The sequence below is a fragment of the Hipposideros armiger genome, unplaced genomic scaffold (assembly GCF_001890085.2).
Source record: "Hipposideros armiger isolate ML-2016 unplaced genomic scaffold, ASM189008v1 scaffold_938, whole genome shotgun sequence".
Lineage (NCBI taxonomy): Eukaryota > Metazoa > Chordata > Mammalia > Chiroptera > Hipposideridae > Hipposideros > Hipposideros armiger.
Genome location: NW_017732288.1, coordinates 33885 through 57892, shown reverse-complemented (window position 1 = coordinate 57892; position 24008 = coordinate 33885). Strand labels below are relative to the sequence as shown.

Sequence of the window (24008 nt, the reverse complement as noted above, 5' to 3'; positions counted from 1 at the left end):
CTTTTGTTGGTTATTTTTTTCCTCATTAATTCATCTGCCAAAGATCAGGAGGGAAATGGAATAGTAATAACATTCAGATTAACTTACTCTTTTATTTTTAGTTAGTGAAAATGATAGATTTGGTCAGAAATAATATAGAAATTTTTTACTAAGTGGGGCTTACTGATCCATGAGCCTATCTTCAGTGCACTTTTCTTTTTTTTAAGCTGAGCCATCCTGCCACCTGTTGGCAGCTCAGCGGCTGCTCAACTCAGGCTGGGCATCGAACCGCTGTTGCTCAGAGCTCAAACTCTTGAGCGAGCTCTTAACCAACTGAGCCCAGTGCACTTTTTTTTTAATGTTAAATTTGTTGAGATATAATTTAGGTGCAACAAAATTCACTCCTTCTAGCTTACAGTTCTTTGAGTTTTGTCAAATATATACAGTTGTATAACTACCACCACAATCAACATACAGAATGTGTCTATCATTCTAATAGTTATCTCTTCTGCTTTGTCATCAACGCCCCAAGCCCCATCCCCAGGCAACCATTCATCTATTTCCTTTCCCAACAGAATGTCATCTAAATTTTCCAGAATGCCATATAAATGAAATCATATAGTTTGTAGCCGTGTGAGTCTGGCTTTCACACAGCATAATGCTTTTGAGACTCATGCATGCCATTGCATGTGTTAATAGTTTATTCTTTTTTGTTCTAAATAGTACATACCTCAGAGATATTGCAGGTTTGGTCCCAGACCACTGCAATAAAGCACATATCAAAATAAAGCAAGTAACATGAACTTTATGGTTCCCCAGTGCATGTAAAAGTTATATTTACACTCTACTGTAGATTGTTAAGTGTGCAATAGCATTATTTCTAAAAATCAATGTATATACCATAATTTAAAAATACTTTATTGCTAATAAGTGCTAACTCATCTGAACCTGTTGGAAAAATGGTGCCAATAGATTTGCTTGACAAGGATTGCCACAAACCTTCAATTTGTAAAAAACACTGTATCTGCAAGGCACAATAAAGTGAGGTGTGCCTGTATTGTATTTGATGGATGTACCATAGTGTGTTTATCTAGCTACTAGTTGAGAGACAGCTCGGTTTTTTCTAAGCTTGGGCGGTTATGAAGAAAACTGCTGTAAATATTTGCATATGACTTTTTTGTATGTGGACATATGTTCATTTCTCATGGGTATAGACAACTAGGAGTGGGGTTGCTGGGGGAATCTGGTATTTGTTTACTTTATAAGATGTTGCCAAACTATTTTCCAAAATGACTATACCATTTTACACTCTCACCAGCAATGTATGAGAGTTCCAATTATTCCATATACTTGACAATGCTTGATATTATCAGTTTTTTCTGTTTTGGCCATTTTAATAAGTGAGTAGTGGTATCTCGTGGTGGTTTAGATTTGCATTTTCTTCAGGGAGTTTTTACACTAGTAGAATCCCAGGTCTATCAGTTTCTAACTCAGGAACCTCTTGGACAAGTTATTGAACCATCTCTCTTGGGGTCTCAATGTCTATGTCTTTAAAATGAGCACAGTAGAAATATCAACCCCAAAAGCAGTAATGAGATTAGGTTTGATGAAAAAAAGAAACATATAAAACACCTAGCTAATATTTATAATGAATGGCACAGTAAGTATGAGCTACAACTATTGACTACTGTAATGATTATATGTATAGATAAATGCAAATACAGTGCCAGGTAGTTGGTGCCATATGTCATAAGATTTGTCCAAATGAAGATGTGCTATGTAGCTAGAAAGATCAAGGCGCATATAGGCTTTGAAGGACTGGGGAGATGTGTTGTGTGAAGACATGAAGATATGGAGGCACACAGGGCTCAGTGGACACGGGTGGAGGGGGAACACGGGACGGGGGCAAAACTGATGCAGTTGGACTCTCCCACCACAACCTGCTCATTGTTGCAGTTATCAAGAAGTAAGATAATATTTGACATCACTCTTAACAATAAGTTTTTAAATATGTCTCCTCCTCCTAAATAAAAACTCGGCCTACTCCTCTAAAAGGTTGCTTTTCCCATTCTAGGTAATTCTCTTAGTTTAGATATCCCTTGTTCTTATCTCTAAAACTGCAATGTGTTTTATAATTATAGTATTAACAGTTAAATTTTTCAGTAACCATTAATAATTGGGTATTATTCATTCACTTGGCTTTTTTTCTCCTTGGATGTTCATAGAGCCTGTACATTCTTTTTTTTTTTTTTTTTTGCCAACCTTTCCTTGGAAAATTGTTATTTTTCAAGATTAAAAAACAAGAAGCACAGTAGCAATCTTTGTAAAGAAAAGCCAACATCCTGTTTGGCCTTATTCTTCCTTCTTTTCTAACACCTACTACCCACCATTAATAAGCCTCCCAGAGCTTTCCCCAGCATGTCTTTCAGCATAGCTCTTAATAGGGTTTCTTTGACCACAAATACTGGTTTGCAGATACATTTTACAACCTAGAGATCAAATCTGACTGGATAGTGCAGAGGTTGAATAGATGGGCCATTTCTCCAAGGCAGTGAATATTCTGGGGCTAGGCTCATAAAGAAGGCTCCTGAGTCCTTGCCCTCCAGACTTGAGGAACTGGGGCACTTGTTTGATTATAGCACACAGTAGGCACCAAAAATGTTAAGTAATTTCAAGGTAGAGAGCTTCCTCCTGGTGTAGAAGTACATCTCAGGGGCTCTGCTCGGCCTCTTGCTATGCCCGGGCCTCCCCTGCCTTAACCCTGTCTTGGTATGAGCTCTTCTCTCCTCCTGTAACCCACAGAGAGATTTGACCACTATCTTGAAATCGCCACTCCACTTCGTATGGTCTGAGGACATATACTCCCGGTAGTGTAAGTGGGGGTTGGGGTACCCTGCTAGTGGGACCCAGGCTCAGGCTGCATCTCACAGAAACCAGGCCATGGATGCAGCGAAGCCAGAGGACCCAGGGTTGTTGCAGTGCCAGGGGCTGTGCTGTGAGGGTTGTGCTGTAGGTTCCAGGTGAAAGGTTGGGCACCAACATGGGTGCTTTCAGACATCAGTGCTCTGAACCTGTATGCCCTGGAGGTGGAGACTAAAACAAGACTGATCCATTTCAGTCTCCTCTCCCTTGGACCACCGTCTTCAGTGGATTGAGAAGGCAGCAAATGATACTGTCAGCCTTCCTCCTCTCCTTGAAAAGTACCTCCTACCTCTGTCTCCACTCTTCTTTGACTTATGAACTTCACTTTGGTTTAGCCAAACTTCTCCATTTAAAGGAGAAAGGACAGAGGCTCTTTGCATTATGCCAGGGGACATGCAACAGTGGTGTCAGGGCCATGGGTGGGAAGCCCAGTTTGAGTGTGCATTAGTGCCCATTTTCACCCAGGTTCTTGCTATTTGGCCTTCTACTGCCCTCTCTTCAGCCAGCAGGTGTATATGTGAGTACCACTGGGTGTCGGGAGACCTGTGAAGATGCAGTGACTAATGTAGACTCACCTCCTTTACCAAAGAAATAGCAACAGAGTTCTGCCCACAGGTCTGATTTTGCAGACAGTATAATCATGGTGACCCTTTTCAGCATGAGACAAAAGAGGGAGTAAATAGATCCTTCAGTTTCACCAAGACTTGCCTCTCTAATTTTGGAGCTATTTTCCAAAGACGTTTAAGTTGATATGATTTGTCCAAAGGCCACTGATGAGGGAAAGCCCTGAATTTAGATTCAGACTCCCAGTGCCTGAGCTCTGAATACCAAGAAACACTGGTCTGTAGGAGTAGGCTGTGTGTGTGTATAAATTTGTTTATTTTCTTTGCCTTCTTTATGCATTCCATCTTTTTTTTCTTTCACTTCCATTTTATTGTTGCTAAAAATAAATGAGGCAATTGAATTACTTGCCTGGTGCCCATTATTACATGTGTTGCACTTCTGCCACCAGAGTTTGTTGGTCTATCTGTGAGGGCAGAAAGTATATTTTTACTTCTTCAGGTTAGCCAACCTTTTGTAGCTCAGAGCTTTCTAGTCATCTAATCAGAGGATTTCCGTGAAGAAAACACCAATAAAGAGCAAGCAGCATTGCCTCATGCTGTGAGGAGATACTAGAAGGAAAGCAATGCCCGCACTGTAGGAGGAGCAAGCTGGAGTTGATGCCTGCCAGACAGTGAGCAAGTGAGTCTGTGAGCGAAGGAAAGGGTAAAATGGAAGGAAGCTTCCACTCCTTCTCTTAGCAAAATCAATGGCTGTTCTTCAGTGTGAGACATGAGTTTGAGCATTCAGCTGAAACACTTCCCACATGGGCCATTGACCAGAGGAAGGACATAGAACGGTCTTTGGGAATCACAGCTTGAACACTGGGAAGGCATATGGAGGCATCAGGGTCACTTAAATGCAACCAGTCTTTGAAATCTGGGTCAGATATAGAAATCAGAATCAAGATAAGAATTTAAACAGGGTTGAAAAGAGATGATTTCTAACTTTGTGTACCAAATGCTATGTATGAATATAAGTGTCTTGCACTTTTGGATGTTTCTAGAAATGCAGGGGTTACAGAGTGGTTAAGGATACTTATTTAAATTCTATGAAACAAATTACCCATGTGGGTCCATTGCTTCCTGCACCATCATAGGAGTCACATTCATTCTGTTCTCTGTCAACAGGCTGGAAGCCTATTATCGCTGTGATTCATTTCTTTTTCTTTCAAAATCCTCATTCTCGAATGACAATAAAGGATTAATATACTAAAGTTAAACTCTCTTTTTAAACTTTTGGTAGTTTTTCTTAGCCCAAAGACATATTCCTTTTTGATAGAGGACATTGTATTCAAGGTTTCTGAGATTTTCTGTATGGTCTTTCTTCATGCTTAGTGACAAAGTTCATGTATTTCTAAAAATAACATTTAGAAAATGTATATTTAGAATAATTCAAAACATTTTCTTGAGTATCTTCTAAGGTTGACTCTTGTGCTCAGTTTATTCCCAGTAAGTATTTAGTGTGTATCATGTGTCAGGATTTTAAAGCACTCACTTGTCATGTTTCCAGGTTATTATTTTGACATTTCAGTATTGAAATCTTGTTTCTATATTTTTATTCTTAAGTATTTTATGATGCTACTGTAAATGGAATTGTTTTAATTTTCTTTCCAAATTGTTCATTGTTAGTGTATAGAAACATGATTGATTTTTGTATGTTGATTTTATATCCTGAAACTTTGCTGAATTTACTAGTTCTGGGTTTTTTTGGTGGCAGCTTTAGGGTTTTCTACATATAAGATCATGTCTGTGGACAGAGATGATTTTACTTCTTCCTTCCAATTTGGATGCCTTTTATTCCTTTTTCTTGCCTGATTGCTGTGGCTAGGACTTCCAGCGATATGTTGAATAAAAGTGGTGAAAGAAGGCATCCTTTTCTTGTTCCTGATCTTAGACAAAAGCTTTCAGTCTTTCACAATTAAATGGGAATTTTAGCTGTGGGATTTTCATATATGGCCTTTATTATGTTAAGATATTTTCCTTCTATTCCTAGTTTGTTAATGTTTTTATTGTGAAAAAGTGTTAAATTTTGTTAAATGCTTTTTTGGCATCAATTGAGAAGTTGTGTGGGTTTTTTCCATCATTCTGTTAATGTAGTATATTATATTGATTGACTTTTTTATGTTGAATCATCCATGCATTCCAGGAATAAATCCTACTTGATCAAAATATATAAACCTTTTAATATGCTGGTGAATTCAGTTTGCTAGTGTTTTGTTGAAGATTTTTGCATCAGTGTTCATTAGGGACATTGGTCTGTCTTTTTCTTTTTTTTTTTTTAATACTAAGTATTTTATTGTATGCTGCTACCAGTGTATATAAAATAATTTCCCTTATGAAATAGAAATTCATGAAAATTCAGAAAGGTAGATGTTAAGGACTGACAAAAGCAAAAGTTTATATATAGTATGGCACATGTTATAGTGATAAGCTTTTTGTACAGGCATCAGATTTAGCTCTCCTTTGAAAATTCACTGGTTCATGAAAAGTGGTTTAGAAACCTCCAAAGATTAGTTTCACTACAAAAAGGAGCAGACTTTCTGGCATCTGAAGGGATTTGTACTTGAAGATACTCCAGTCAGCAGGGGGTCATGTTGAGCAATCTGCAGACAGAATTGTTTCAAATCTGCAGCTGTCTGGGAAACCTTCATGCGGTTGAGCCCGGCCTTCCAACCGGAGCTGTTGAACCACTTTCTGAATAGCGGTGACGCTGGAGAAACCAGACATGGCGCATGCGAGAGCCTGGCCGATTAGTCGGTTGTGGGTTGGTGGATCGTGAGTCCATGGGGCCAGACAGCGGGGCAGTGAGGCGAGGGGCCTGGTCTGTCTTTTTCTTGTAGTATCTTCGTCTGGCTTTGGTAGTAAGGTAATGCTGGCCTCATAGAATGAGTTGGGAAGTGTTCCCTCCTCTTCTACTTTTTTGGCAAAGTTTGAGAAGGATTGCCTTTTCTTTAAATGTTTGGTAGAAATCACCAGTGAAGCCATCAGGTGCAAGACTTTCTTTTGTTGGTAGTTTTTTTTATTACTGATTCAATCGCCTTACTATTAATAAGTCTATTCAGATTGTCTATTAATTTGTGATTTAGTCTTAATAGGTTTTGTATTTCTAGGAATTCATCCATTTCATCTAGATGATCCAATTTTTTGACTTACAATTGTTCATAGTACTCTTTTATAATCTTGTTTATTTCTGTAGAATGCAAGCGATGTTCTCATTCTCAGTTCTGATTTTGGTAATTTGAGTCTTTTCTCTTTTTTTCTTAGTCTATCTAGCTAAGGTTTGTCAATTTGGTGATCTTTTCAAAGAACCACTTTTCGTTTCATTGATTTTCTCTATTGTTTTTCTAGTCACTATTTAGTTTACCTCTTCTCTAATCTTTATTTCCTTCCTTCTAGCTTTGGGTTGTGTTTGTTCCTCTTTTTTCTAGTTCCTTAAATTGTAGAGTTAGGATGTTGATTTGATATCTTTGTTTCTTTCTTTCTTTTTTGAATGGAGTTTGCCAGGGAGCTTGGAAGAGCCAAGTAGCCATCTTGGGTTTCCCACAGCCCTGACTATTCATTTAATTTACACCCATTATTATTAATTTTTTATTGGGGATTATTGGGGAACATTGTGTTTTCCAGGACCCATCAGCTCCAAGTCAAGTAGTTGTTTCAATCTAATTGTGGAAAGCACAGCTCAGTGGCCCATGCGGGGATTGAACCGGCAACCTTGGTGGTATGAGCACTGCACTCTAACCAACTGAGCTAACTGGCCGCCCCTCTTTCTTATTTTTTAATGTAAGCATATATAGCTATACGTTTCCCTCTTTTTTTTAATTAAAGTTTATTGGGGTGACAATGGTTAGAAAGTTACATAGGTTTCAAGTGTACAATTCTGTAATACATCATCTATATATCGCATTGTGTGTTCACCACCCAGAGTCAGTTCTCCTTCCATCACCATATACTTGACCCCATTTAGGACCTGAATAGACATTTCTCCAAAGAGGACATATAGATGGCCAATAGACATTGAAAAGATGCTGAACATCACTAATCGTCAGAGAAATGCAAATAAAAACCACAATGAGATGTCATCTCACACCAGTTAGAATGGCTATCATCAACAAGACAAATAATTACAAGTATTGAGGCTGTGGAGATAAAGGAACCCTCATACACTGTTGAGGGGAATGCAGATTGGTGCAGCCTCTGTAGAAGGCAGTATGGAGGTTCCTCAAAAAATTAAGAATAGAATTACCATATGACCCAGCAATCCCTCTCGAGGGTATTTACCCAAAACATCTGAAAACATTTATCCATAAAGATATGAGGTCTGACAATTAAGTTCACGAACTTATTGCAACAATGTTGCTAACCTTTTTTTACATCAGAGAGATTATTCATTATGAATTTGTACCAACCGGACAAACAGTTAACCAAGTTTACTATTTGGAAGTGCTGAAAAGGCTGTGTGAAAAAGTTAGACAACCTGAACTTTTCACCAACAATTCTTGTCTCTTGCATCACAACAATGCGCCAGCTTACATGGCACAGTTTGTGAGGGAGTTTTTAGCCAGAAAACAAATAATTTTGTTGGAACACCCTCCCTACTCACCTGACCTGGCCTGCAATGACTTCTTTCTTTACCTAAAGATAAAGGAAATATTGAAAGGAAGACATTTGGATGACATTCAGGACATCAAGTGTAATACAATGACAGCTCTGATGGCCATTCCAGAAAAAAGAGTTCCAAAATTGCTTTGGAAGGTGGCCTAGGCATTGGTGTCAGTGCATATTTCCCAAGGGGAGTACTTCATAGATGACTATAGTGATATTTAGCAATGAGGTATGTAGCACTTTTTCTAGGATGAGTTTGTGAACTTAATTGTCCAACCTCGTGTATGTGCTCTGATGTTCATTGCAGCTTTATTTATCGTGGCCAAGACAAGGAAACAACCAAAGTGTCCTTTGATATATGATTGGATAAAAAAGATGTAGTGTATATACACAATGGAATACCACTAGACCATAAGAAAAGATGAAATAGTGCCATTTGCAACAACATGGATGGCTCTTGAGATTATTATGCTAAGCGAAATAAGTCACACAGATAGAGTCAAGAACCATATGATTTCACTGATATGTGGTAGATGAAGGTATACGTTTCCCTCTTAACACTGCTTTCACTGTGTCCCATAAGTTTAGGTGTGTTGTGTTTCTTTTTCATTCATCTATAAGTATTTTGTAATTTTCCTTGTGATTTCTTTTTTGATCCATTGGTTGTTTAAGAGTGTGGTGTGTAATCTCCACATGTTTGTGAATTTTCCAGTTTTTCTCCTGCTACAGATTTCTACTTTCATTGCACTGTGATCAGAAAAGTTACTTTGTATGAATTTAGTCTATTAAATCTATTAAGACTTGTATATGGTCTATCCCAGAGAATGTTCCATGTACATTTGAGGAAAATGTGTATTCTGCCATTGTTGGGCAGAGTGTTGTATATGTCTGTTAGCTACAATTGGTCTACAGTGTTGTTGAAGTCCTCTGTATCTTTGTTAATATTCTGCCTGGTTGTTCTATCCCTTATTGAAAATGGGATATTGAATGAAGTCTCCTACTATTATTGTAGATCTATTTGTCTCTTCAATTTGTCAATGTTTGCTCATATACTTAGGAGTTCTAATGTTTGGTGCAGATATTTATAAAATTTTTATAAATTTATTTTCTCATTATAAAATATCCTTTTTTTGTCTCTTGTGACATTCTTTTGGCTTAAAGACTGTTTCGTCTGATATTATTATTAGCCATCCCTACTCTCTTTTGTTTACCATTTGCATGGAATATCTTTGTCCATCCCTTTATTTTCAACCTATCTGTGTCCTTAGATCTAAAGTTAGTCTCTTGTAGGTAGTATTTAGTTGGATCCTGTTATCCATTTTGCTAATCTATGCATTTTGATTGGGGAGTTTAATCCATTTACGTTTAAAATAATTACTGATACGGAAAGACTATTTCCATTTTGTTATTTGTTTTCTGTATGTCTCAGATTTTTTTTGGTCTCTCATTCCTTCTTTTATTGCCTTCTTTTGTGTTTGATTTTTTTTTTGTAGTAACATTTATACCCTTTTCATTTCCTTTTGTGTGTATTCTATAGACTTTTTTCTTTGTAGTTACTATGGGGATTACATACCTTAAGGCATAACAATCTATTTTAAACTGATACTAATGTAACTTCAATACTGAAATTTATTTTGTTTTTGAGCCCTTATGGTGTACCAGGTATTGCATTAAGCACTCTACACTTACCTCATTTTAATTCTTTTAGTAACGTTCTAAAATGCAGGTATTACTATCTGCATTCTATAATTGAGGAAACCAAAACACAAATAGAATAATTAATTAACCCATAGTTGCATAGTTAGGAAGTAGCAAAGTCAGAATTCAGTCCAGGTCTACCACACCCTCCTGTGTTCCACCCAGCACCGTGAATAGTCTAAACTTACATTTCCTCTGTAGGTAGGGTGGCCACATGGCTTTGTTAAAACTTGTAGCTGACTAGTCCCTTTTTTTTTCAGAACATGTAATTGATGACTTTTCTTTCTTATTTGACATTTAACATGGGTGTATGTGCTAAAATGGAAGCACAGGGATGGTGACACAGAGTTGAGACTTGAAAGTGTACACATAAAAATGTAAGTTATCTGAAGTTTAACGTAACCAACTTAGAGTGAAAATTTTCCTTATGATTGTCACAATTTTTCCAATAATGGAACAAAACTTGAAGCTGTTCATTAAAGTAATAAACATACATTTAAAAAGCATTGTATGTTGGATTGTAGGGAATTGTTTAATGAATACTTTTTTTTCTTCTTTAATAGTCTACTGCCAGAAATATTAATTGGAAGTATGTGCTGCATTCATTTGTTGATATTTTATCGCCAAATTCTTGGAGATGTACTCCTGAAAGGCAGGATGAGCATGCAGAGTGCTGGTAAGAGGACAAATTGCCTCCATAAAAACAGTTTAACTTTATTGGACAGTCTTTGAATTCAATAAATCAATAAGCAGGTATGTATTGAGTGCCTACTGTATGCCAGACATTGTGAGATAGGCACAGTCATCCCTATCCTAGTGGAATGACAGACATGAAACACAAAATTACATGAGTAATCCTTTTCACCTTTTAAAATAAGAGTTCTGAAGAAAAATACACAATGAGAGCATACAGTAGGAAGACCTGAATTAATGTGTAGGGTGAGGGAAGCCTTCTCTGGTTAAGGCATACTTAAGATAAGACCTGAGAGAGGAGTTAGAGATATTGGGGAGGTGGGTGAGTGGGTGGGGGGTGAATCCTTCTACATAGAAAAACCAGCATGTCTGAAGACCCAAGGCAAGAAAATGTGCATGTGCTGGAGGGATTGAAATTGAAAGCAGGCCAGTGTGGCTAAAGCAGAAGGAGTGAGAAGGAGAGCCCTGTGATGGCTTAGCACTCTGTGGACAAGTAGAGTTCATTGTTAGACAGGAGTCTTCTCCCAGTGACTTACCACCTGGATAGGTAAGTAGAAATGGAACTCCAAGTCAGAGAAGCATAGATATTTCTCAAGGAGTAATTATAACTCCAAGAGAAGGACAGTTAAGCCTTTTAATCATTACTTGCCTTTGAATTTATTTCAATGACTAGAAAAACTTCATAAATGACTTACTTAAAGAGGATAAGGCTTACTGTGGAAAACAGTATGGAGGTTCCTCAAAAAATTAAAAATAAAACTATGATATGACACAGAAATCCACTTCTGGGTATTTATCTGAAGGAATCCAAAACACTAATTAAAAAAATGCATGCACCCCTATGTTTACTGCAGCGCTGTTCACAGTAGCCAATATATGGAAACAACAGAAATGCCCATCAATAGACAATTGGATAAAGAAATTGTGGTACATTTATACAATGAAGTGTTACTCTGCCATAAAAAAATAATGAGGGCCGACCGAGTGGCTCAGTTGGTTAAGAGCTCGCGCAAGAGTTTGAGCTCTGAGCAACAGCGGTTCGATGCCTGGCCTGAGCTGAGCAGCTGCTGAGCTGCCAACAGGTGGCAGGATGGCTCAGCCTAAAAAAAAAAAAAAAAAACAGAATGAAGTCTTACCATTTGCAACAACATGGATGGTCCTAGAGGATATTATGCTAAGTGAAATAACTCAGATGGAGAAAGACAAATATCATATGATCTCACTTATATGTGGAATCTAAAGAATAGAATAAACAAACAAACAAAAGAGAAATAGACTCAGATATACAGAGAAAAAAACTGATGGTTGCTAGATGGGAGGGGGTTGGGGGATGGGAGAGGAAAGTGAAGGAATTAGAAAGTACAAATTGGTAGTCACAAAATAGTCACGGGGATGTGAAATACAGTATGGGGAATATAATCAATAATGTTGTAAAGATTATGTAGGGTGTCAGATGGGTACTAGACTATTGGGAGGATCACTTCATAGATTGTGTAGATACCTGACCACTGTACTATACACATGAAGCTGATGTAGAATAATATTGAAAGAATGTCCTATAATTTTATATATATATATATTTCCCCCCCCCCACGGGATATGAAGTACAGCATAGGGAATGTAGTAAATGGTATTGTAGTAGCTATGTATGATGTCAGAAGGGTAGTAGACACTTGTGGGGGCCGGTTATTGTGAGGGGTATAGATGTCTAATTATTATGTTGTTTTATACACCTGAAACCAACTAAAAAAAATAAAAGAAGTAACTTGCAATAAAAATTTTAAAAAAACACAAGAGGATAAGGCTTATAAGTTGTCCTGCAGGTAAGGAGAAGGTTAAACAGAATTATTGACTTCATTTAATCCTGACCATCAGAATACAAGTAAACCTAGTAAAATCTGGAGAAAGGATTTATCTCTACTAAGGACACAAGATCATTCCCAAAGTGTACTTTTGCTTCCTTACATTGGCCTTTCATGTGCAATAATTACCTGTTGTGGAATATCAGTGTTCGCCTACACAGTATTTAGACATGTGGCCAGATTCCTCATTTTCTTTCTTTTTATTTTTTTTTTAAGATTTTTATTGGGGAATTGGGGGGATGGGAACAGTGCTGGGGAATTGGGGGAAGGGGAACAGACAAGTTGCTGTCGTTTTGTTCTTCAGTCTAGTTGTGGAGGGCGTTGCTTCACTGGCCCAAGTTGGCACCAGCATTGTGCTTTTCCCGGGCGAGGCAGATCAGTCGCCGGCTTCTGGATGGCCGCTCACTGCGGCTGCTGGCCGCTCACGCTGGCTGCTGGCTACACACGGTAGCCCATGGCGACCCACTGCAGCAGGGGCTGCAACCTACGCCGTCGCTGGCAACTCATGGCAGCCCAGCTCCAGGTTGAGCTGTTGTTCAGCATCTTAGCTGTGTAGGGCAGTGTCACTGGCCCTCATACGTGGGATCCAAACAAGGGCCCTCTGGCATCCCAAGCCAGCTCTTAACCATTGCGCCACTCGGCCGGCCCAGAGCTCGCACTCTTAACCAACTGAGCCACTCAGCGGGCCCCAGAATCCCTATTTTCATCCATCACTATTCATCGACCCCCAGACTCCAGTCTGGGGTCTTTCCCTGAGTGCTGGTGGACTGGATTCAAGCCTATGCAGCCTTCTTTCTTCTGGTGCTTCCTGATTACTCTTACCACACCACAGTCATAAGTAAGAAAGAGAGGTTGAAAAAAAAAATAGAGCAAAATTTCTAGCCTTATTCTATTCTGTTCAGAGCCACTTTACTCCCACCCTATGCTTTGTCTACTTGATACAGACTTATTCCAGAATCCCCTGGAGTATGGGTGCAGGGACAGATGGAGGTTGAGGGACCAGCTTTGAGCTCCTAGAGGTTAAAGTGTGAGAATGTGCTATCAACAATTCATTGTTGTGGCACAATTATTCTAATCTGAATGAATGTTTTTATGTCTATTGCAGTAAAATTCATTGGACAAAGTGTCTATAAAATCTTTCTGGTCTTTGTATTTCAGATTTTATCAGTCATCCTGTGCTGGCCACCTTCCCCAAGCTCCTGGAGCAGCCTGATGTGATGGATGCACTCAGGGTGGGTAGCATGCATCGTGATGGGAAACTGATGGGTTCTGGAAGCGGTTAAACATACAACATTAGTGAATTCTGACACCTGCTCGTGGGTTTTTTCCCTGCTGTTTGCATGATATCTCACAATCTTTGTCCATTTTCCAGCTAACTTGGGTTCATCCTTCCTTTCTTAGCTTAAGTGTTACTCAGACTGCCTTCCCAGACCCAATAAGCAGATGGAGTGCCTGCTACATACACTATTGCGATCTCTTGTCTGTAGTTTGATCCTTGACTTAAGATGGCCACTAATTGTGTCCTAAGAACAAAAATCCAAAATTATTTGTTAAATAAATCAACTGAGTTCTCAGGGGAAAGTCAGGGCATGCATATCATTTTTTAATTTAATTAGACATGTACTGTCTGCTGTATGAAGCCGCAGCTGATTAAACCATATGAAATCTTCAATTTTCAGCCATTTTTGACCTTCAAAAATGTCAGTTTTATAAAGTTCAACTTAGTATATCAGGGTCAACGAATATTACAAGACCTGTATGCCTACAAGGCAGATGCTCAGATACCATGGCGAGTGCCACAGGGAAGTATGACCCAGGTCCTTGAAGACTTAAAAGAGGGCAGCAAATAAGGACAGGAGGCTGTTTCATTAAAGAGGTCCTGGGTGAGATAGACTTAATACAAGGCTGGGGCCAATTTGGATTTTGACATGCTGAGATGGGAGTGGAAGACATTACAGGTGGAGGGATCACCATGAGCAAACATTTTGAGGTAGGAGGGACTGGAGAGTGTTTTTGAGCAGAGCAGTGATCCACTGTGGCATGTCGTCAGATGTCGTCGGTAGATAGGCACGGCCAGCCTGAGTCTCATGTCTAAGGGTGGAGGGCAGTAGGTGGTTGGTGTCCCGTGAAGATTTTGCTTCAGGCAAACTTCTGACAGCCCAGAGAGGTAGAAAACACACATACAGGAGGAAGGTGACTGTGTGACTCCTGTTAGTAAGGAGGGTGGTCATATGTGTCTGACAGAGAAATGGAAGATTCTTATGAGACTTTGAAACTGATTTCATGTGCTGGTTTGACTGGGGTGGAGGGTGTCAACAGTAACAATGAAATTTGCAGCAAAAACACTTAAGAAAAGTAGTTCATGGCATATGATTTCCCATAATTTCAGATAAATTCATTTGGCACTATAGCTAGATAATGCAGAATTCCTCTTTCTTCCCTTATATAGTCACTAGTATTATAATATTTATTCATTATACAAAGCATACATACATTGATTCATTCAACAAAGATTTCACAAGAGCCCACTGTGGTTGAGGCACTGTGCTGGACATTGGAATGTTTCTCTAGGTGTATAACAAGTCACAGAATCTGGATGTTGGTGTTAGGAGGAACCTATGGGCTCATCTAGTCTAAATTCTGTATTTCCTGATAAGCAGATGGCTCAATGAAGTGCCATGATGTGTCTTGCCTTGGAGCTCAACAGTGGCCAGGCCAGGCTGTCACTGCTGTTCAGCTCTGGGTGCATTCAGCTATGTCACAGGCTCTTCAAGAAAAGGCACATAGGTGAAGTTGTGCACGTACATTATTAAGCAAAAAACAAATAAACAAACAAAAAGCCCATTTGTGGTATAAGCCTGTTTAAATATATATACTTGTATTTGTATATCTGCTATGAAAAGTTCTGAAAGAATAGACTCTAGAAAGGTAACAGTGCTTACCTCTGGATTTCATGGGTTACTTTATCTGTATTTTCTTTTTCCACAGTGACTTATTTGTATAATAAAGGATAAAATTTAAAAAGTGGTTTGTTCCTACAGTCTTGAGCTTTCTCTTGGTGGCACCCTGTATGACCAAGGATAAGCCAGGCTGTGCAGTGGTAGCTTTCAGGTTTCTCTTTTGCTCATGGTACCTTCCAGCATGGATCAATGGAATGCCCTGCTCCATAGTCACCTAAGTCCACAGTCTGATAGCCATCATCTAAACCACTGGCTCCCTCTGTTGCCAGCTCCCCTCAGAAAGAGAGAGAATGGAGAACTGTCCTTGGGCTTCCCACTGCCTATGCCCCGAGGCACCATGGACCAGAACCAGTCACTTGGTCCCACTAAATTTCAAGGGAGCTGGGAGGTAGAGTCTCCTGTTTGCTCCAGAGGAAGGAGAAGTGATCTTGGTACATAGTAGTGACCTTCCCTCCCACATGCTTTCTCTGTTCCCCGTTGAGTTACAGTAAGTGAAACACCCGACTACTTGCTGGTAACTCAGTGAAAAGTTAGGTGGGACCTTGACACTTAACTAATGAACAATGGGCAAATCTTACCAGCTGGTAAGTCTAAAGTTGCTGAGTGATATTTATGTTAAGCCAGATTCCTTTCAAAGTTTTACATTATGAGGTTTGTGAGCCTCTTGGTGTTCACTTGGCTAAGTTCTGTTTGTTGTTGGTGCTTGGGTGATAATAATGGCCTGTACAGTAAAGCACTCTGCTCTCTAAGGGTCCCCTTCAAACTCTCCAGGACCCACAGGTACAGCAGTCAGTAGGTGGAGTGACACATCCCCTAAGGTAGCTCTCCCTAGGAATACCTGTGAACGTTCTGGGATGTGGCTCATGAGGGACACAGATGAGGTCTCTTGGTGGGAAACTTCTCCTTTATTTTGTGGAGAATGTCTGTCTTGGTGCCACATGTCATATTAACCCCAGGGCCTTCCTACTGAGAATGGACTGGTGGTTCCATGGAACCCTGAAATCAGGTACAATAAGCACAACCTAAGGCCCAGGAACGAGCAGCTGAGCCTGGGCAGCCCCCTCGCTTGCAGTGCATGGAACTGGCACCGAGAATCTTCAACTCAGACTTCTGTGGGATTAATGGGACTCTGGTTTTTGTTTCTTTTCTTTTTTTTTTTAATTGGGGAATTGGGGGAAGGGAACAGTGTTGGGGAATTGGGGAAGGGGACCAGCCAAGTTGTTGTTCTTCAGTCTTCGTTGTTGAGGGCCCCAGTTGCCATCTGGCTGCCCGTCGGCAGCTTGTGGCCTCTAAGCTCAAGGTGCTGTATTCAATCTTAGTTGCGGATGGGCGTAGCCACCATCCCATGCGGGAGTCGAACCGGCAGCCTTGTTTTTAAGAGCACATGCTCTATCCACTGAGCCATCCGGGTGGCAGCTCAGCTCAAAGGGCCGAGTTCAGTCTTAGTTGCGGGCAGGCATAGCCCACCATCGATCAGGCAGTCTTGTTGTTAGGAGCACGTGCTCTCACCAGCAGAGCCACCCTGCCACCTGTTGGCAGCTCAGCTTGGGTGCAGCGTCACTGGCCCATGTGGGAATCGAGCCCACGGACCTGTTGCTCAGAGCTCTCACTCTTAAGCTAACTTTTTTTTTTTTAAGATTTTCTTGGGGAATTGGGGGAGGCGAACAGACAAGTTGCTGTCCTTTTGTTCTTCTGTCTAGTTGTGGAGGACGTTGCTTCACTGGCCCTTGTTGGTATTATCATTGCACTTTTCCCATGTGGTGGCAGTCCCTCGTCAGCCATTGGATGGCTACTCACAGCGGCTCACGGCAGTTCACAAAAGCACACGCCAGCTGCTGGCCAGCCCCACTGCAGCCTACACCGTCTCTGGCAACTCACAGCAGCCCAGCTCCAGGTCGAGCTGTTGTTCACCATCTTAGCTGTAGAGGGCACAGCATCACTGGTCCTCATGTGGGATCTGAACCGGGGCCCTGCTGCTCAGAGCTGGCGACCCAAGCCAACTCTTAACCAGTGTGCCACTCTGCTGGTCCTTAAGCTAACTCTTAACCAACTGAGCCACTCGGCCGACTCCTGGGTTTTTCTTTCTTTAAAGAAGCATTGGGGTGATCCGGTGGCTCAGTTGGTTAGAGCATGTGCTCTTAACAAGGTTGCCTGTTCAATTCCCACATGGGATGGTGGGCTGTGCCTCCCACAACTAGATTGAAGGCGGTGACTGTACTTGGAGCTGGGCTGCACCCTCCACAACTAGATTGAAACAGCTACTTAACTTGGAGCTGATGGATCATGGGTCCTGGAGAAACACCATTCCCCAATAAAAATTAAAAAAAAAAAAGAAAAAGAAATAAAAGAAGCATTGGTGGAGCCTCATGGACACTGAAAATCTTTACAGGAAAGCTGTACTGCATTTATGTCACCCTGACCGTGTAGTCATCACGGCAGAAACAATTGCAGACACGTGTGGTATTTGTCATTTTTCTATTATCATTACTGTCTTACCTTAAAAGCTTGCTAGTGTTGTGTTGTTCAGGCACTGTGTTTGTGCTGTTTGAGTATATATATGTTAGCGCTTCACTGATTCTATTCTTATATTAGCTTTAACTTGTAAGAAGCACAGGCTACCGAGGCGTCTTTCCTTGCCAGTGTGGTTCCAGGTCATGGTCATTATCAGTAGATGCCTGCAGATTCAATTCTTATGAGTGTGGGTTCTGCACAGAGTTTTAAACCCCAACCATATGTTTAATTTACAATGAAGCTGCAGAAGTGTGGCAAAGACTTGTGAACCAATGGATTAATATAATTCTTCTGTTTCCTTTTTAGAGTTCGTGGGCTGAGAAAGAAAGCACATTAAAAAGATCAGAGAAGGTAGTATGCTTTTTCATGTGGAACTTAATATTTGCAGCACTCAATGTGTGCTTGCACATTCTAATAATGCCTCTTTTTTTTTAGCTAATATAGCTATAGTTATTATCCCTCTTAATCTGTTAAACTTGTCATTATGGCTGTAGACACATTACAAGAAGTGTCTGGGTGAACAATTCCTAATGTGAAAAGAAACACTTGTTCACATTTTAGATCACTGAGTTTCATTTAGTTGAGGAAGTTTCTAAACCAAAGTCTCCCAGTTGACTATCAAATTTCTCTTATTTTAAAAATATTCCTCTAGCTCTCAAAGTCTATATGAGGTAAGGAGAAGGAAAGAGAAAATTGGCCTAAACTGTATCATACATTGAAAACTTCATGGCTCATGCTTACATTGCGGTGGAAGTATGGTCATTACAAACCAAACGGTGCCTGCATTAGTCAGTGAGCAGTGACATGACTGCTCTAATCTAGGATTCAATGAATGTTTTCTGTAAAGGGCTAGATAGTAAATATTTTTGGCTTCCTGGACCTTAATAAGTCTCTGTCACAATGACTCAGCTTGCCATTGTAATGCAAAAGACAATAGGTTAACATCTGAACATGGCTGTGTTTCCATAAAACTTTATAAAAAGAGGCAGTGGACTGCATTACAACCATGGTCCGTGGTTTTCTAATTTAAAATGTTAATTATCTACAAGGAACACAGGAGAACAAACTAAAAACCCTAAAAACTGGGGGGAAAGTATACATATTGTATTCTTATTTGAGCTTCCCTTTGACCAGTACCATCTACATTTGACTTTTGCTAAATGGGCAGGTTTAATGCTATTTTAGTATAGCTATTCTATTCTAGTGGACAAGGTGCTGGACCTGAGGCCTGTAGAAATCACCCCCTACAACAGGGTGAGCTTGGAGGGACAGCATCTGTGTGCAGACTCCACTGCGTGTGGATTCCTCTGCCTTCAGATTGCCGTGCTCTAGGATTTCCACCATAGCTTGTCAGTGTCATGTCAGGGGTTGCTGACCGTGTTGACACTGCAGTAGTCTTGTTATCTAGGGAGGGTCTAACAACAAATTCTTACTTCTGGGGTCTCCTTTCTCTGGGTTTCACACAGAACACTTGCTGCCCTTTTCTTATAACAACTTGACAATTCTCTGATGTGCTGTAATCAAATTAAGTGGATAGTGCAAACTTCACATTGTGTTTGACTTGTATTTACTTGGACCCACACCTGTGTCATCAGAATTAGACTTCTGCACCCCATTCTACTTGATGGAAAGTGTGAGACTTCCTCAGTGGGGCTTAGGAGAGCACTAGTCTTAAGGAGCAACCCCCACGAGCCTCAGGGAGAACTGCTCATCTCCGCTCCATGGTGAACTTTCCTTCCACTGAGAGGGGCTGTTTCCTGATTGAGTGGCTGGTGCAGAGCCAATGAACTGCCAAGCACTATTGACACCTCCACACTCCCTTATGGCTTTTAGTTAAGAGTTCATCGAATTTAACACAACAAATAATGATGCAGACCAATTCACAGTTATTTATGGTGGTGTTTTCCTAGAGAGACAGAGAGTTCCTGAAGGCTGTGTTTCTTCTGGTTTACCATGACTGCGTGGTCCCCCTTCTTCATTCGACACTCCTGCCCCCATTCAGGTGGGCAGAAGAAGAGACTGAGGCTGCACGATGGAAAGTCATCGCCGACTTCCTGAAGCAAAACCAAGAAAACAAGGGTGCTCTCCAAGCTCTGCTGTCACCAGATGGAGTCCATGAACCTTTTGACATTTCGGAGCAGACTTATGACTTCCTGGGTGAAATAAAAAAGAAAGCAGCCTGACACTGGTGGCCCATGACCCTCACCTTCCCACCGCATCTCAAGGATCCTCCATGGTGACCTGAATAAAGTAACAGAACCAAAAGTAACTGTCACGTTAACTTAGGCTTTACTCTTCTTTGTACAAATTCTATGTGAAATGGTTATCTCATAAGTTGAATATGCTTTAATACAATAAAATAAGTCTTTATAAGGAATACTGTTATATCTAAATAAGAGAATTTTTTTTCAAAAACTAACTTAAATTTAAGTTAACTGTAACTATAGATTTGTTTCAAAGCAAGATTTCATCAAAAGCTGAATTTGTGATCAAGAAAATGAAACTACAATCTGTGGAATTGGAGAAAATACTTGCAAATCATATATCTAATGAGTCTAGCATCAAAAATATGTAAATGTATGATTATTGCTAATAGAATCTATGTTGTGAAGTGAAGGGGAACTCAGTAACCTCATTGAGAAAGTTGTGTTATTAATCACTTAATTCAGTCTAATATTTGAATGTGATTTATCCTAATTAGATATAAAGGAAGAATCTAGTTTGGCCTTTTTAGGTCCATATGGTAGGTACTCTTTCAAAAAAAAAAACAACCCATTCAAGCTTTGGGAAATACGTTAACCCACCCATGTCCAAGAACAGTTTTGCTGTATTTCAGATAAACTTGTGATTGCTGGTAAGTTGTCCCACACCTTCACCATTAATAATGATGGTATAGCTGGTATCTACTGAGTGCCAACTGTGCATGTTCTCAGTTAACTAGGTTAACCTTCACAGCTACTCCAGGAGGCAGGTAAAGTTTTGTTCCATATTACTGCTGAAGGGACAGACCAGGCTGGTTAAGTAATTGGCCAGGGTCAGAGCTAGTAAGTGACACAGCTAATATACCAAGTTAAGATACCATGTATCATTTTCTACAACCTAGAATGCTCCCCTCATCAGTGCAAACGTTTAAGAATTTTATGTGAAAATAAAACACAATAAGGTGTTTGAAGAAAAATATGATTAAATAGACAGAGTGTGACCTAATAATCATAGTAGTAACTGAAGTACTATTTTTTGACATCATGCTACCTTAAAAGAGGCATTTATTTTTAGAGATCCGTCATATTATGAAACTTCTGGGCTACATCTTAGTCAGCTTACCCTAAGGCCTTAACTTAAACTTAACTTGGGCCTCATGTCAGAAGTGAACAACTATGACAGGCCACAAATATGACAGGAGAACTTGGCCTTGGACAAGAAATTCCACTCTATCTCCAGGAGCTGGTTTCCCGAGATTCTCTGCCTCTCTGTCCCCTCTGTCCCCGGTGACACATGGGGAGCAGGGTCAGACGCCTCCTTCCCAAAGCAGTGCCCTCTTCTCCTGGGCCCACTGTCCTCCCAGCTCCTGCCTAGCAAGAGGTGGTGAGAGTGTGTGGAGACTTTAAGCCACTCTGTCACTGAGTTGCCTCCTCTTAGGTTCCTGCAGTCTTGCGAAGGAATGTGCAACCATGTCACTCCCCATATGAAGGTCATTTTTCTATAGAATTTTGAATTCCTAAGTTCCATATTTTTAAAAATCATTTAGCTTATTCTTTGCATTAAGTCAGAGTTGAGCATTTTGAATGAAAGAAACTACTGCTGGTGAATTCCTTTCAGTGAATCAAGGGAGAGAGCTTTCTTGGAATGCATTTTAATGGACTGTCTTCTGTGATCATTTGAATGTGTCATGATTGACAAGTGTGGGCAACTTCATACAATAGTTTCTGACACATGAGAAAAACATGGGGACACGAGAGAAGACAGTTTCAGTAATGCTTAGGCCCAGAAGTGAGGCACCCACTCAGTTAATCTAAATGAAGCGGGCAGTTCACAGGGGTGAGGGCGACTCGCTCCTCAGTCAGTGGAATCTTTTTTTGAACAATGAAACCTCTCTGGCTTTTAAATGCCACTTGTTAGCTTCCAAAACAGAAAAAGGTTGTCAAGGAGCTAAAAACACCCCGGAAATGAGTTCTAGGGCTGCATCGAGGAGTGTGGCTTGGCAACATGCCAACTTAATCATGATCAGGGTGGGGGTAGGGAGCAACAGGGCCTCTGTGAGCCAGGGACTCCTCACGCAGTGGGGGACAGGGCAGGGATTCTAAGCCGCATTGTGGCTTCTTCCCCTCCCACCTCCCAGCCTCTTACAGGTGGTTTAGTGTCGTGCCCATCACGTCTGCTGGAGGTGGAAAATGTCGCCATTCCCTTGCCTGGGTGCTTGGCTCAATGGCAAGGGGATGGACATATTCCAAAGAACAGGTCAATCTCTGTCTTCAATGATTTTATGATCTAAGATGTGATTGAGGCAGAACAGCTCACAAGGAACTAGTTGAGATATATAATACCACATACACATGGAGCAGGTTTGACCTGCCAACCCAGTAGCACCTGGGAAACCCATTCATGTAACAAGGGAGGACGCTGGAAGTCATCCGCTGGTTGAGGGCTTTGGTGGTTTGCAGCATCATAGAAGATCTTTTGCCACAAACTGGCTCAGATTCCTCTGGAGTGAAGCATCCAAGTGGGATGGTCTTCTCAGGGCAGGGAGGTGTCAGAGCTGGTTGTCACCAAGCTGCTTTGTGTTCTGTTTCCTCAACACAGAAAGTCAGAGACAGAACCCTACTTTCTTAAAGAACTGGGCATCTGAGCTTTATAGTTGTCCCCCATTCATTCTTTTATTCAACGTGCATTATTGAGCACCCGCGATGCTCTGGGCACAGAAACAGGCTTGGAGGACACAGTGGGACTGTCCCATTGCCCTGAATTACAATGCATGAGGTGGACAGTAACCCCTCAAAGGAAGGATGCAGACTGCTAGAGGGCCTGTCATTGTATCTTTCTATTGCTGCTGTTATATTTAAATCCATTAATGTCGTGGCCTAGGATGATAGTAGCACTGGGCAGACACAAAGTAATTGGTCATATGGGCATTCCTTCCTGTCCACAATCTCCACACTCCACTGTTTGATGTTGGAGATCTACTCGTACAGATCAGTTTTTAGATGGATCCCCTCACTGAACTCCCAGCATTCACTGTCTGAAACTCAGCACTCATGGATTAGATAACCTGGCACCCCTCAACACACAGACTTGCTACCTGAACTCTGGATATTTAAGCACAGTAATCAATAGACTTGGAGGAGCGAGGGCTGGGCGGAGCCATAAGTGAGAGCGAGTGAAGGGCTGTGAATCTTGGGTAGGAAAATGGGGCCTCAGGTTCTGTGATGCCATGATGACGGACACTGGATGAGGTCATGCATGTCTGTGAGTAGTAATGTAAAATGGAAATCATTAATGGAACACAGCTCAATCTCAGGACTTTGGTCTGTGTCTATTGTGTAGTCTGTTTTTCAGGTTCTGGAGACAGGCTGAACCTTAACCTGCTCGTTTGTGTCTGCTTTACCAGCAAAGATAACTTTGCAGAATTTTGTCCTTTCAAAGAAGCCACCTTGGTGAATAACAGAAAAGGCTCCCGACTTTCTGAGCTGTTCTCCAGGTAGAATCTCTGGAAGACATTATCTGCTGAGTCTTCCCTCTTTCTAGGCAGATGTCCTTTGACCCTGAAACATTCTGTGCCTGTCCAGATCCCATAGACACTGGGAACCAGACTTATTTCTGTCTGACATCACAAACAGCATTAAACACAGCCTCTGTCCAAGACTGGGCCTGTCGTGTAGACATTCTATCTCCTCCTATCTCCTCCATTTGAGAGTCAAGGTGACCTTGATTTGTAGATAGTGGTTGCAATCAAGCTGCAAATCAGCAGGCGAGGCCAGTAGAACACAGGGGTCCCTGAGACACAAAGGAGGGCTTGGCTCCTCTTTCTAGAGGGAAAGTTACTGGAGTAGACATCTGGTGCTTTTGCTGCCTATGCCTAATATCCATATGCTTCTCTCATGGTAGTTTCACCCCTCATACCCATCTGGAGGAGCCCCCTTACACACACACACACACACACACACACACACACACACACACAC

The 24008-nt window shown here is 40.9% G+C and overlaps 1 protein-coding gene and 1 pseudogene across 7 annotated transcripts in view; one reads left to right on the top strand and one right to left on the bottom strand.

Moving 5' to 3' along the window:
- NPHP1 (nephrocystin 1) overlaps positions 1 to 20206 on the top strand; it is a 58457-nt gene extending 38251 nt beyond the window's left edge. For 6 of the 7 annotated variants that reach the window (XM_019630740.1, XM_019630739.1, XM_019630738.1 and 3 more), the window contains 4 exons: positions 10367 to 10479; positions 13517 to 13590; positions 18136 to 18180; positions 19740 to 20206. In XM_019630740.1, the coding sequence (XP_019486285.1) occupies positions 10367 to 10479; positions 13517 to 13590; positions 18136 to 18180; positions 19740 to 20012 (505 nt within the window). In that variant the 3' untranslated portion in view covers positions 20013 to 20206. The remainder of the gene's footprint in view (positions 1 to 10366; positions 10480 to 13516; positions 13591 to 18135; positions 18181 to 19739) is intronic. The other variant, XM_019630741.1, reaches the window with a different exon arrangement.
- LOC109375377 (guanine nucleotide-binding protein G(I)/G(S)/G(O) subunit gamma-5 pseudogene) lies at positions 5831 to 6230 on the bottom strand (annotated as a pseudogene).
- Positions 20207 to 24008: the final 3802 nt, after the last annotated feature.